Genomic DNA, 15,707 nt, shown 5'->3' on the forward strand with positions numbered 1-15,707 from the left:
CTTTCATAATCTTATTATCCACATTTTTTTGGGCGCAGTGGAGACTCCAAACCGTTTGACCGACCGGCACCGTTTGAATATCAAAATGACCGGAATTCCATTCATTTTTAATGGCAAACAATTTCCCCTCGTTTTCAATGACAGGAAAACATAGGTGGTTGTGATTTTTGACCACTTACCATTACAGCACATTGACATTGAAGTAGCGCCTAAGTAAGTCAATACCATTGACAGCTATGTATGTCCATGCCATTGACCATCATGAATGTTGCTACTATTGATGCCAATGTACTGGATTCCATTGAGGCATATATAAATTGATGCCATTGACGGCCATTAACGTTAAAATAAGGGCTGTCAAACCATTAAAATTTTTAATTGAGTTCATCACAGCTTAGAAATGAATTCATCGCAATTAATCGCAATTCAAACCATCTCTAAAATATGCCATATTTTTCTGTAAATTATTGTTGGAATGGAAAGATAAGACAAGACGGATATATACATTCAACATACTGTACATAGGTACTGTATTTGTTTATTATAACCATAAATCCACAAGATTGCATTAACATTATTACCATTCTTTCTGTGAAAGGGATCGACGGATAGATTCTTAAAGGATAAATGTGAGTTTGTATATTGTGACTAAATATTGCCATTTAGTGTATGTGTTGAGCTTTCAGTAAATGATAATGTAGTGACAAAACTGTTCTGCCCAAATGCATGATGGGAAGTGGGTAACCATGACTGTGTGTGGCGGCTGCAAATAACGTATCTTCTCTGTGTTGTGATCAATGCAGAGTGTTAAGAAAAAGATCAAGTCCTGTCAAAGATCAACTCCTGTCCCCACGTTGCTCGCCTCAATAGATTTAATTGTTGTGGAAGAGATGTCAAAGCTTTACGCAATTAAAAGCACGGTCCAAATGAATGCCTGTATCCACTCCACTCACCTGTCACTGCCTCTTAGCTCTCTGTATATACGTAGAACGTCGTCATTGTCGTCTGTTTGCGGCAATGCGTGAGTGGGTCGTTCCGTGCAGCCATTAAATATTTTAACGTGATGAATTTTTAAAAAATTAATTACCGCCCATTAATGCGATAAATTTGAAAGCCCTAGTTGTGCATTATGTTAGCTCAACATGTGCGTTTTATGTTAAAAGAACATAATTGCTAAATACTGAAGGAAAGCAATTTAATCAGGTGCAAATTATGTATCGCTTTAATGTCGGTTCAACATGTATTTTGGGGTGAACATGAGTACCTTATGTTGGCTCAACAAAACTGCTTTATGTTCACGCAACGAGTGCCTAATATTGGCTAGACGTGTGCTTCAATTGCTAAATGCTGACGGAAAGCAATATTATCAGGTGCAAATTCTTTCCATAATTTTTTTTTATGTCAGTTCAACACCCCATTTTTTTGAGTGCACTTTTGTGGTACACTGAATCTTTTTCACTTATTCAATCACTACCAATTATGTCGGTTCAGTGCCATTGACCACGATGGACGTCCAATCAATTTTGACCGCACTGCCAACCCCTCTTCAAATGGATTGGACGTCTAATGTCGTCAATGGCAGACAATCCACTTCAAACTCTGAAGGTGGTGGTGGTGGTGGTGGGGGGGGGGGGGGGGGGTTTAAATGTGAACTGGTTCCCACCGTACCAATCTATATACTCAAGTGTGTGATAGTAAATTGAGCGTTTGTGTAGTTTCACAGTGTCTCTTTAAGGGAAGGGGGAGTGTAAGAAGAAGCGACAAAAAAAAAGAGAGAGAGCGAGAGGGAGAAGAAGAGATGAATAGAAGGCACGAGAAGCGCCTACCATGACCAAGTGCGCTGTAAATGTAGGACACACATCCGAGCTTCCGAGCGGCGTCAAATCGGGACGCTTGGGCATCATGTTCGGACTCGCATCTCCTCACCGGGCCGCCGCCGTCACCCAGCCGAGCACGGCGACCGTCGCCCGGGGAAAGCCTTCTCGCTCTCTGGTGCCACTAAATTACATCACATCTTTGCGCGATTATCAATGGTAGGCATTGCGTAATTGCCACCCCCTCCCCCTTCTTCGTTTTTTTTATGATTCTTTTTAAAAATCTGTCCCGCATTGTGGAGAATCGGCTCGCAGCGGTGCTTTGTTTCGCGCTCATTCGCTCGAGGATGCCCTTTCCCCGGCCAAAAAGGACTCGCAGCCCGCGTTGAGCGGAGCTGCAGGATGCGCGTGAGGCCGGCGGCGGACGTGTGCTGCATTCACGGACGTGGGACACAACGACAGCTGGCCCGCTGCGGGGATCGGCCCTGTAACCACCTCGACCAGCAGAACCGCGACGGCGGCTTCTCCTCGGCTACTTCTCCCTCCTCCGCGCCGCAGGAGCATGCTGCCGGCGTGACGAAGGGATGAGGCCGCGTACGGGCACTCCAGCGGGCCACAGCTGCGGCCTTCTTCTCACCACAGCCGGCGGCGGCGACGACGCTGCGAGACCCGCGAACGCACCACCGTCACCCTCACATCAGCATCTTTGGTAAACCTTTTACCCGCTTTGACTAGAAAGCTGGCACCCGGCATTTGCGTGGAAGAAAAAAAAAAAAAACGAGTACAATGAGCGTGCTTGTGCGTGTGTGAAAAGGGGAGGAGGGGGCTCACACTCACGCGCTATGCCATGACTACATCCATCCGTCGTCATGGCAACCACATCCTTTAATGGATGTCATTTTTCCCTCCTCCTCGCTTTTCATCATGTTAAAAAAAAAAAAAAAAACTACAAACCCCGATCAAAGCGGTGTTTTGGTGAAATGATACTCATTTCAGGAGGAATTTTAAAAAAATAACTTGAGATTGTTTGCTTGCATAAGTATGCACACCCTGTGAGATTTAGTTTTAGAATAAACTAGTCCTATTCTTTTTTTTTTTTTTTTTTTTTTAAACATTCTTAATTAGTGGTGCTGGAAATGAGGTGCTCAGGGTGCTCCAGCACCCCCTTGTGTTGGGGTGAAAAAAAGTTGGTATATTTATTTTTTTGTTGTCGGTAAAAACAAATCAAGAAATAACATGTTGAAATAGGCGTATTTAACATTGGGGATTAGATATACAATGATCCCTCGCTAATTCGCGCTTCAAACTTAGCCCTCAGTCCATTGCAGATGTTTTTTTCAATTTAAAGAGAATAAAAAATAAAAAATACTAGGGCTGTCAAAATTATCGCGTTAAGGGGCGTTAATTTTTTAAATTAATCATGTTAAAATATTTGACGCAATTAACGCACATGCCCCACTCAAACAGATTAAAATGACAGCAGTGTCATGTCCACTTGTTCCTTGTGTTTTTTTGTCTCCCTCTGCTGGCGCTTTGGTGCGACTGATTTTATGGGTTTAAGCACATGAGCATTGTGTAATTATTGACATCAACAATGGTGAGCTACTAGTTTATTTTTTGATTGAAAATTTTACAAATTTTATTATAACGAAATATTAAGAGGGGTTTCAATATAAAATTTCTTTAACTTGTACTAACATTTATCTTTTAAGAACTACAAGTCTTTCTATCCATGGATCACTTTAACACAATGTTAATGTCAATGCCATCTTGTTGGTTTATTGTTATAATAAACAAATACAGTACTTATGTACCGTATGTTGAAAGTATATATACGTAGTGTGTCTTATCTTTCCATTCCAACAATAATTTACAGAAAAATACGGCATGTTTTATAGATGGTTTGAATCGCGATTAATTATGATTAATTTTTAAGTTGTGATTAACTCGATTAAAAATTTTAATCATTTGACAGCCCTAAAAAAATACAGATGAGCTGTCCCGAGCCGATCGAGTAGTCTCACGCTCCCTCCATCCCTCTCTTTCCCTACACTTTGTTGGTCAGGCAGTGCACTAGAGTTGCATATTAAAGTTAACGATAATGCCACAGATGCCTGGAACCCAAGCTTCATGCGTCAATGATCGTTTAACTTGTTAAACAGTTGCTGAGGCAACTCATTGTGTGTAAGTGACCAGCTTGAGCGGATTTGAGTGGACTCAATGAAGCATTTAATAAAGACAAGCACTTATATACTTTGTTCTTGTTTAAAAATAATTTGGTGGGACAGAAACGTGTTTAAAACGTATAATTATTACATTTGAAGTGCTTAAAAACCATCTATTGTATACACAGTGGGGGAAATAAGTATTTAGTCAACCACGAATTGTGCAAATTCTCCAACTTGAAAATATTACAGAGGCCTGTTATTGTTAACATGGGTAAGCCTCAACCGTGACAGACAGAATGTGGAAAAAAACAGAAAGTCACATTGTTTGATTTTTGAAGAATTTATTTGCAAATCATGGTGGAAAATAAGTATTTGGTCAAAACCAAAAGTTCAACTCAATACTTTGTTATGTAACCTTTGTTGGCAATAACGGAGGCCAAACGTTTTCTGTAACTCTTCACAAGCTTTTCACACACTGTTGCTGGTATTTTGGCCCATTCCTCCATGCAGATCTCATCTAGAGCAGTGATGTTTTGGGGCTGTGGTTGGGTACCACGGACTTTCAACTCCCTCCACGGATTTTCTTTGGGGTTGAGATCTGGAGACTGGCTAGGCCACTCCAGGACCTTGAAATGCTTCTTGTGAAGCCACTCCTTTGTTGCCCTGGCTGTGTGTTTGCGATCATTGTCATGCTGAAAGACCCAGCCACGTCTCATCTTCAATGCCCTTGCTGATGGAAGGAGATTTTCACTCAGAATCTCTCGATACATGGCCCCATTCATTCTTTCCTTTACACAGTTCAGTCGTCCTGGTCCATTTGCAGAAAAATAGCCCCAAAGCATGATGTTTCATCCCCCATGCTTCACAGTGGGTATGGTGTTCTTCAGATGCAATTCAGTATTCTTTCTCCTCCAAACACGCGAACCTGTGTTTCTACCAAAAAGTTCTATTTTGGTTTCATCTGACCATAACACATTCTCCCAGTCCTCTTCTGCATCATCCAAATGCTCTCTGGCGACCGGCATGGACGTGTACTTTCTTCAGCAGGGGGACACGTCTGGCAGTGCAGGATTTGAGTCCCCGGTGGCGCATTGTGTTACTGACAGTAGCCTTTGTTACTGTGGTCCCAGCTCTCTGTAGGTCATTCACTAGGTCCCCCCGTGTGGTTCAGGGATTTTTGCTCACTGTTCTTGTTATCATTTTGACGCCACGGGGTGAGATCTTGCATGGAGCCCCAGATCGAGGGACTTATCAGTGGTCTTGTATGTCTTCCATTTTCTAATAATTGCCCCCACAGTTGATTTATTTGCACCAAGCGTTTTACCTATTGCAGATTCAGTCTTCCCATCCTGGTGGAGGTCTACAATGCTGTCTCTGGTGTCCTTCGACAGCTCTTTTGTCTTGGCTATAGGGGAGTTTGGAGTGTGACTGACTGAGATTGTGGACAGGTGTCTTTTATACCAATAATGAGTTAAAACAGATGCCATTAATACAGGTAACGAGTGGAGCCTCATTAGACCTCGTTAGGAGAAGTTAGACCTCTTTGACAGCCAAAAATCTTGAATGTTTGTAGGTGACCAAATACTTATTTTCCACTCTAATTTATCTCTAATCTAAATTCTTTAAAAATCAAACAATATGATTTTCTGTTTTTTTTTTTTTTTTCCACATTCTGTCTCTCATGGTTGAGGTTTACCCATGTTGACAATTACAGGCCTCTCTAATATTTTCAAGTGGGAGAACTTGCACAATTAGTGGTTGACTAAATACTTATTTCCCCCACTGTATGGTGTCAGCCGAGGGGCGAAACTCGTTGGCTAGAGATCTAATTAATTTACAACTCGCCATTGACACCTTGTGGTGTATTTCAATCACGACCTTAGGTAGTTAAAGACACCGTGGAAGAACGGCAGGGAGCCCATGTGCCAATGGCGAGCTACTAGTTTATTTTTTGATTGAAAATTTTATTAAAACAAAAACATTAACCCTTTAATGGCTGCAATATGAAGCAATTGTCAGAGAATCACAAAATTTGAAAAATAAGGTCTTAATGAAACCTTTTTTTCAAATTTGTAAAAAAGGAAAAAAATAATATGTGTAATAAGAGCTTTGATATCATAACCCTTGCTAAATCCTGTTATTTTTTTCTCATGGAACCTGCAGATGCATGAGTTCACTTGCATCCATTATTAGTATTGTTTTTTTTAGGAACAATATTTAAAAATTCTGATTTAGTCTCAAAATCATGAAATTCTAAGTGTATCAAATGTGATACATTTGGCAAGAAAGGTTTAAGAGGGGTCGTAATATAAAATTGGTATAACTTGCACCAACATTTATCTTTTAAGAACTACGAGTTTTTCTATCCGTGGATCCCTTTAACAGAAAGAATGTTAATAATGCCATCTTTTACATTTATCTTTACAATAAACAAATACAGAACGTACGCACAGTATGTTGAATGTATCTATCTGTTTTGTGTCTTATCTTTCCATTTCAACAATAATTTACAGAAAAATATGGCATATTTTAGAGATGGTTTGAATTGCAATTAATTTTGATTAATTTTTAAGCTGTGATTAACTCGACTAAAAATGTTAATTGTTTGACAGCCCTACTTTAAAACTTTTATAGACAACATTTTACCGGCAAAGTCTTCATTTTAAATTCATATATTGGAAAGTCAATTACATGCAATGAGGAATTCGGCCACCGGGGGGCTATGCCCTTTATCGCCGCGTATGCCTGAAGGTGCATCAGAGGCACTTTACCTCACTTGCTGTCATTTACAGAAAAAGACATCACAGAAAAATGATCATTGGCAGAGAATGTGTTAATGTGATAGATTAATTCATCAAATAATTTTGCAAATAAGTAAATTTGACAGATGAGTCTTTCAAAGATATAATGAAATTACCGTACTGGCCTGAATATAAGACGGCCCTGATTATAAGACGGACCCCCTCTTTTTCAAGTTTGAAAAAAGACTTTTTGAATACCAAATTATTTTTTATACAGGAAAATAATTACAGTACATCTGAAACAAATGATTATAACAATATATTTGAGAGAAAAAGCATGTTATTTAGCCTCATTCAAATCTTAATATCTGAACTAGGGCTGTCAAACGATTAAAATTTTTAATCGAGTTAATTACAGCTGAAAAATTAATTAATCGTAATTAATCGCAATTCAAACCATCAATAAAATATGCCATATTTTTCTGTAAATTATATATATATATTCTGTAAAATAAATTGTTGGAATGGAAAGATAAGACACAAGATGGATATATACATTCAACATACGGTACCTAAGAACTGTATTTGTTTATTATAACAATAAATCAACAAGATGGCATTAACATTATTAACATTCTGTTAAAGCGATCCATGGATAAAACGACTTGTAGTTCTTAAAAGATAAATGTTAGTACAAGTTACAGAAATTTTATATTAAAACCCCTCTTAATGTTTTCATTTTAATAAAAATTTCAATAAAAAAATAAACCAGTAGCCCACCATTGTTGATGTCAATAATTACTTACACAATGCTCATGGGTGCTGAAGCCTATAAAATCAGTCGCACCCAAGCGCCAGCAGAGGGCGGCAAAATTCCATAAAACACAATTAACAAGTGGGCATTTCACTCTACTGACATTTAAATCTGTCTGAGTGGGACGTGCGTTAATTGCGTCAAATATTTTAACGTGATTAATTTAAAAAATTAATTACCGCCCGTTAACGCGATAATTTTGACAGCCCTAATCTGAACATTTAAATATGTAAACTAAAGTGCAATCACATTCGTAAATGAATGGCTTCTGTTTTTTGAAATCTAAATAAACCAATCTATTGTGATAATACAACAAAATTGCAATAACTGCATTAACCATCAAACTGAAGTCTAACTGTAACTGTAGTCTTGAAACAAATCTAAATAAGGAAAAACATTGCAATGAAATAATGCAATCTGGTTAAACTTGAGAGTAGCTGAGATCTGTCATGACAGAACATCGCTTCAATGACATCTGGCGCCATCTAGGTCGTGAATGGGTATAACGTCTAGACCGCGAATATGACACCCCCACTTTTTCAGTCTTATTTCAATGCAAAAAAAACATTGTCTTATATTCGGGCCAATACGGTATAATGTTTGCATTCTAACAACATTGAAAAAATCGCTCCATGTCGGGTTTTGTTGTCCAGGTCATCGGGTAGATCCAGGAGCATGATCAGAACTTTGAGCTGCGGGAGCAGATGTCTGGGTACAAGCGCATGCGGCGGCAGCACCAGAAGCAGCTGATCGCCTTGGAGAACAGGCTGAAGGCCGAGATGGACGAGCACAGGCTGAGGCTGCACAAGGAGTTGGAGACACAGACCAACAACACATACTTGGAACTGGAGAGGCTAGCCAAGCGTCACGTAGCTCAGACCGACAAAGAGGTAGATACGTACACGTTCGCCGCACTTCAGTGACAATAGAAGCGATGTAACGTTGCAGTCTACTGGCATCTGTTGATCATTAAAAACAACATACAGCCGGGCAAATAAGTATTTAGTCAACCACTAATTGAGCAAGTTCTCCCACTTGAAAATATTAGAGAGGCCTGTAAACATGGGTAAACCTCAACCATGAGAGACAGAATGTGGAAAAAAACAACAACCAGAAAATCACATTGTTTGATTTTTAAAGAATTTGTTTGCAAATCATGGTGGAAAATAAGTATTTAGTCAATATCAAAAGTTCATCTCAATACTTTGTTATGTACCCTTTGTTGGCAATAACGGAGGCCAAACGTTTTCTCTAACTCGTCACAAGCTTTCCACACACACGTTGCTGGTATTCTGACTCATTCCTCCATGCAGATCTCCTCTAGAGCAGTGATGTTTTGGGGCGGTCGTTGCGCAACACGGACTTTCAACTCCCTCCACAGATTTTCTATGGTTTTGAAATCTGGAGAGTGGCTAGGTCACTCCAGGACCTTGAAATGCTTCTTACGAAGCCACTCCTTTGTTGCCCTGGCTGTGTGTTTGGGACCATTGTCATGCTGAAAGACCCAGCCACGTCTCATCTTCAATTCCCTTGCTGATGGAAGGAGTTTTTCACTCCAAATCTCTCGATACATGGCTCCATTCATTCTTTCCTTTACACAGATCAGTTGTCCTGGTTCCTTTGCAGAAAAACAGCCCCAAGCATGATTTTTCCACCCCCATGCTTCACAGTGGGTATGGTGTTCTTCGGATGCAATTCAGTATTCTTTCTCCTCCAAACACGAGAACCTGTGTTTCTACCAAAAAGTTCTATTTTGGTTTCATCTGACCATAATACATTCTCCCAGTCCTCTTCTGGATCATCGAAATGCTCTCTAGTGAACTGCAGACGTGCCTGGACGTTACTTTCTTCAACAGGGGGACACGTCTGGCAGTGCAGGATTTGAGTCCCTGGCGGCACATTGTGTTACTGATAGTAGCCTTTGTTACTGTGGTCCCAGCTCTCTGTAGGTCATTCACTAGGTCCCCCCGTGTGGTTCTGGGACTTTTGTTCACCGTTCTCATTATCATTTTGACGCCACGGGGTGAGATCTTGCATGGAGCCCCAGATCGAGGGAGATTATCAGTGATCTTGTATGTCTTCAATTTTCTAATAATTGCTCCCACAGTTGATTTCTTTACACCAAGCGTTTCACTTATTGCAGATTCAGTCTTCCTAACCTGGTGCAGGTCTACAATTTTGTCTCTGGTGTCCTTCAACAGCTCTTTGGTCTCGGCCATGGTGGAGTTTGGAGTGTGACTGTGAAAAGGTGTCTTTTATACCGATAATGAGTTAAAACAGGTGCCATTAATACAGGGAACGAGTGGAGCCTCGTTAGAAGACGTTAGACCTCTTTGACAGCAAGAAATCTTGCTTGTTTGTAGGTGACCAAATACTTATTTTCCACTCTAATTTGGAAATAAATTCTTTAAAAATCAAACAATGTGATTTTCTGTTTTTTTTCCACATTCTGTCTCTCATGGTTGAGGTTTACCCATGTTGACAATTAAAGGCCCCGCTAATCTTTTCAAGTAGGAGAACTTGCACAATTGGTGGTTGACTAAATACTTATTAGCCCCACTGTAAATGAAAACGGGAGTGATATAGTAATTATGACGACGATTACGCTGATGACGACACTGAACGTGACTGTTACGTCCCACGGACGGCTCGCTAAGGGCCTAACATAAAACGAGCCACACGAGTTCACAAGTGGCACAAATGTATTTACAGTCAAACTTGCAGTGAACAATATAGGCTATACAAAATGTGGAAGAAGCGCGGCTTCGGGGTAAGCCCACACTTCAACCCCACCCGCTAACCAAACCCTGATCGTAAAAGGAAAGAACAAAAAAACAGCCACTACCCTAGCTTCTTACACTAAACAAAACAGGAGAAAACGGGTTGAACAGAAATGGCAGCGTACCCGTACTGCTTCAGTGCTCTTATTTACAGTGGTGAACAAAAACGGTCCAATAATGGCAAAACACAAAAGACCTCACCGAAAAAGCGGGAGTATATCTAGCGATCAAAGCACATGAGAGTGAATGGCGAGCAAACAGCTGGCGAGGAAGACCGCGGCACGAATGCTGTCAAATGTGACCTCAGCTGTTAGTTGACAGCTTCTGACTTTTCAAACTTTGCGCCCTTTTTCGTGGGCAATCAGTGGCGGCGACATCGTCTGTCCATCCGGCGTTGATCAGCCTACGTCACGTTGGGAGGGGAGGTAGCCAGATGGCGGAGGCGACGATCAGCTGACTGAAAGAATCTCAAAAAACAATAATTAAACGGCCAGGGCCTTCACAGTGACAATGACAATAACCGACTTCCGCTAGGCCGCTAGCCACAATGCTTGTCACGGCAACACAAATGATGACAAAAAACAACCACAATGAAGGGAATAGTTACCTTTCTCGCACACACCATATAACTGTTCGTATTACTCTAACACACATAATATAATTAATCATATCTCGTATCGTATCATTTCTCAAATTTACTGTAGGACTGGACTACTCTAATACACCTAATATAAAATAAATAGTACACCATAGTTTAATGAAAAGAAGCAGAATAGATACACAACGCCATCTTATCACAGAGGCCCAACGTGTGCGTCACGAGCAAGAATGACGCCACTCCAAGGACAAAGGGCAGGGCTCTGTCCTAAAACAAGTTGTGTCTCGACAGAGGCGCCACCAGGGTGCTTGCCAGTATATCGTTAGATTGTTGTAGCATCAGTTATGGATTTCATCCCAAATGAATGCATTTATTTTGTTTTATTAAACGTGGGGCTGTCAAATTTATCGCGTTAACAGACGGTAATTAATTTTTAAAAATTAATCACGTGAAAATATTTATCGCAATTAACGCATTTGCGGTACGACTCATTCACGCATTGCCGCAAACAGCCTACAATGGCGCCATTTTACTTATATACAGAGATAAGAGGCAGTGTCAAGTGAGTGGAGTAGATACAAGCATTCATTGGGACCGTGCTTTTAATTGGCAAAAGCTTTGTCATCTCACCCACAGCAACTACAAATATCGTGGGAAGCGACGTGGGGAAGAATGACAGGAGTTGATCTTTTTCTTAACACTCTGTAGTGTACCCAACGCAGAGAAGATATAGCATTTGCAGCCACCACACACAGTAATGGTTGCACCTTGCTTGTGCCGTGCTGCGACCGTCTGGTGGATCAAATTCCGAGGGTGGAGCAAGCCGCAGCAAACAGACAGCGGAGTGGACCAATCAGCGACGGGCAGACGTGACGTTGTTAAAGCGACAAGTAATCAGCGTGAACGGAGAATGGAGAGGTTTATTCAACATGGCTAGCGCGAGCCATGTTGACTGTTGTCATTGACTTGTGTCGATATGGTTTTGGTAATTTAAAAATAGTTTTACCGCGGATTGGAACATATTCTCGGCTCTCCAATTCGCCATCTGTGCTGTTGTAGAGACGACTTTCGGCGCGCAAGAGTGACGGTATTCGTTAAGAACACGTCACGCAATTAAACGAATCTGATTGGACGTTTGATTTTGTATTTGCTCGAGAGGCTGTTAATGGGCTGGGTCCTAGACTATTTCTCACAGTGTTTGAAAAATACAGGGAGAATAGTCTGGCGGTGCCAGGCAAGGTTGCACCACTTCCTATCATGCATTTGGGTAGAACAGTTAAGTCGCTACAGTATCTTTTACTGAAAGCTCGACAAATACACTAGATGGCAATATTTAGTCACAATATACAAACTCACATCTATCCTTTAAGAATTACAAGTATTTCTATCCGTGGATCCCTTTCACAGAAAGAATGTTGATAATGTTAATGCCATCTTGTGGATTTATTGTTATAATAAACAAATACAGTACTTATGTACAGTATGTTGAATGTATATATCAGTCTTGTCTTATCTTTCCATTCCAACAATAATTTACAGAAAAATATGGCATATTTTAGAGATGGTTTGAATGGCGATTAATTATGATTAATCAATGTTTAAGCTGTGATTAACTCGATTAAAATTTTTAATCTTTTGACAGCCTTAGTTAAATGTACACCTTATGCCTAATATATACATAACACAATAAAGCAGAATTGTTGTGGAACTCAAAATGTTGACTGGACAGTTATGGACTATGCACATTAAATCATTAGTAACCAGTGTTGGGCACGTTACTTTAAAAAAGTAATTAGTTACATTACTCACTACTTCTTCCAAAAAGTAACTGAGTTAGTAACTGAATTACTCTATAGTAAAAGTAACTAGTTACCAGGGAAAGTAACTATTTCCGTTGCTTTAAAAAGAACTTGTTGTATGTCAAAGAATTTGAAATTTTCTGAGCAGTATTCGAGTCAGTGGAATAGAGAAGAACAGACAGGTAGTTAACTTGTTCGGTGCTTCGGCAGATTTGAATTGCTTACCACAGATGTCGACAAAAGCTTTGCCCCGGGACATAAATTACACATTACATGCAGGTTCTTTCCTATAATTTCGACAAACTTGAAATAGTGTCTATATCTCCACCTCTTAAAGGACAATTTTTCTTCTGAATGCTCTGCCATCCCGACCCTGTGCATCTGTTTTGCGTGTGTGTGTTTGCCGCACGCGCTGTTCCGGTTTGCTTGTGAAATCACCGGCTTTGATTGGCTTACCACGACACATGAATCTAACCCTCAGCCAGTCACAATCACTTCCATCGCATCTCTCGAGAGGCTGCATTCAGGTAGGCTCGTTTCCCGACAATTCACGTCACCTTCAAAGTGCCTGCCGTCCTCATGATGGAAGCAGAATTATTGCTGGCTAACAGTGGGAGATGGGAACGAGGCTAGCATCAGGTGTAGCAAACACAGAAACGTTACCAAACTTTGGAAAGCATTGTCTAATTGAATGAGCAGGGCCATACAGCTTGGAGTCAGAAGTACGTGCGCTATTCTCGAACCTGAACGCACCCCAAGTCTTGGATGACAAATCAACAGAGCAGAGAGACGACTCGACACGGCTGGTAGTTTCTTCAATTTATTCAGAGTAAGTAACGCACCGCTTTTGACTGTCAGTAACGGGAACGGCGTTGTAACGGTGGAAAAAGTAATTAGTTAGATTACCCCGTTACTGAAAAAATAACGCCGTTACGTAACGGCATTATTTATAACGGCGTTACTCCCAACACTGTAAGTAACATAAAATATTACACAATACACCAAAGTATATCAGTAGCCGTGTCTTTCTGATAGTTTTCCCCTGACCTTTTTACTGCAATAATATAATGAAAACCCGAAATTATGGCTTTTAGTTTTGGCCACCTCAAGATTTTAAGTGGCCCCATCTGGCCACCCCTATGAAAAATTTCTGAAGGCGCCAATGCGTTTCGCCCAGCCAGGATAACAAAGTTGATAGTGGGCGCTTGGGACGTCAAGACCAGCATCGGTCGCTGTGGCAACCACGTCCCATCCACGCACGAACCTAACCGCCCAAAACTGGCCACAGAGGGATTATCCCAAGACAACACTCAACCACACCTTCGGCCCGGCCCACTCCACCGTAGCCTTCAAAAACACTGGACATTGAGATAACAAACAGTTCGCTGCTTGGAAACTTTTCTATGTAGCGTTGTTTTGGATCCAGCATTGTTCCTCCGTTGTCTGTTTTTGCCTTGTTTTTTGACCATTGTCGACGAATAAATTGTCAACCTGTTTTCGGTGAGCTTTCTTCAAACTTTTGGAACATGGAGGTTTAACACAGGGAGTGAACGCATGGAATCTCAGCCCTCCCAGTTAACTCATGGAAGCGGTGAGCAGCACAGCACCATTTCCGTTTGGCTGTCGCCGTTTCGGTGCGGCTCGGCCGGGGGGGTGAATTCCTTCACACCGATGACATCAACCCCGACTATAGGCATAACAACTAAAGTTGCGGTGTCCTCCTAGATGAAGTCGTTGGCCGCGGAGGAGAAGCGGATCCAGCAGCAGATCTTGGCTCAACAAAAGAAGGAACTGACGTCGCTTTTGGAGAGCCAGAAGAAAGAGTACAGACTCTGCAAGGATAAAATCAAAGAGGTAAATTCCGCGTTAACCCTTGTCTTGGCTTTCTCTAACGCTCAGTTGCGTTTGTTCCAGGAGATGAGTGAGGACCCGTGCACCCCCAAAGAGGAGAAGCAGGAGCGTCTGTCCCGGCACAAGGAGACGGTTCAACGCTCGCAGGCCGAGGACGAAGCCCACCTGCTGGCCACGCAGAGGCTGGTCTATGAGCGCAGCTGCCGGGCGCTCAAACGCAGGAGTCTGCTCCGGAAGCACGACTTTGAACAGGAGCAACTCCGAGAAGTGAGGACGAGAGGTCTGGGTTGCGGGCTGCTTCCTTGGCATGACTCTCCCTCCATTCCTGCCTCCTGGTGTAGGAGCTGAACAAGAAGCTGAGCCAGAAGGAGATGGAGCAGGCGCTAATGATCCGGCAGGATGAGGGCACGCAGGACTTGGAGCAGCGGCAGCTTCACGTGCTCCACAAACTCCGCGCCGAGCTCATGCGGATGCAGCACCGCACCGAGCTGGACAACCAGGACGAGTACAACGACCGCAGGCGGCGCGAACTCGCTCGCAAGCACGCGCTGGAGCACAGGCAGCAGCCCAGAGACCTCAAGGTGAACAGAAACGCAGGAAGTTTAGAAATTTAGTGATCATATTTAGTGCTGAAACGATTAACTCGAGTTAATCGGTTAGAAAAAAGATTAGAATTAAATTTTGCTGCTTCAAGTATTTGTTTAATTAAAGTGGCGTTGCAATGGATTGTTTTGAAAGTCATTGCATTTAGTTTTATTGATTTGTGCGGATAAACTGCCCTCTAGTGGCAACAGTAAATATGACATAACTCATTTCACATGGCTGAATCCAGCTGCTCCCTGTTAAGACTAACATAAGTTTTTGTTTGAGCTAAGATTTTTTAAAATCCATTCCTAATTTATCATATAGGTATATTTAGCCGTTTTTTGTGGCAATACAGTGGGGCAAATAAGTATTTAGTCAATCACCAATTGTGCAAGTTCTCCTACTTGAAAAGATTAGAGAGGCCTGTAATTGTCAACACAGGGAAACCTCAACCACGAGAGACAGAATGTGAAAAAAAACAACAGAAAATCACATTGTTTGATTTTTAAAGAATTTATTTCCAAATTAGAGTGGAAAATAAGTATTTGGTCACCTAC

At 41.5% G+C, this 15,707-nt stretch overlaps 1 protein-coding gene across 1 annotated transcript in view; it reads left to right on the top strand.

Annotated features, from left to right (window-relative positions):
- The first annotated feature begins 1,783 nt into the window (after positions 1–1,783).
- LOC130905258 (serine/threonine-protein kinase TAO3-like) overlaps positions 1,784–15,707 on the top strand; it is a 33,359-nt gene continuing 19,435 nt past the window's right edge. Inside the window, exons 1-5 of the mRNA XM_057818452.1 lie at positions 1,784–2,523; positions 8,191–8,427; positions 14,440–14,568; positions 14,629–14,832; positions 14,907–15,146. Coding sequence (XP_057674435.1) covers positions 8,242–8,427; positions 14,440–14,568; positions 14,629–14,832; positions 14,907–15,146 — 759 coding nt within the window. The 5' untranslated portion in view covers positions 1,784–2,523; positions 8,191–8,241. The remainder of the gene's footprint in view (positions 2,524–8,190; positions 8,428–14,439; positions 14,569–14,628; positions 14,833–14,906; positions 15,147–15,707) is intronic.

The sequence above is a fragment of the Corythoichthys intestinalis genome, chromosome 17 (assembly GCF_030265065.1).
Source record: "Corythoichthys intestinalis isolate RoL2023-P3 chromosome 17, ASM3026506v1, whole genome shotgun sequence".
Lineage (NCBI taxonomy): Eukaryota > Metazoa > Chordata > Actinopteri > Syngnathiformes > Syngnathidae > Corythoichthys > Corythoichthys intestinalis.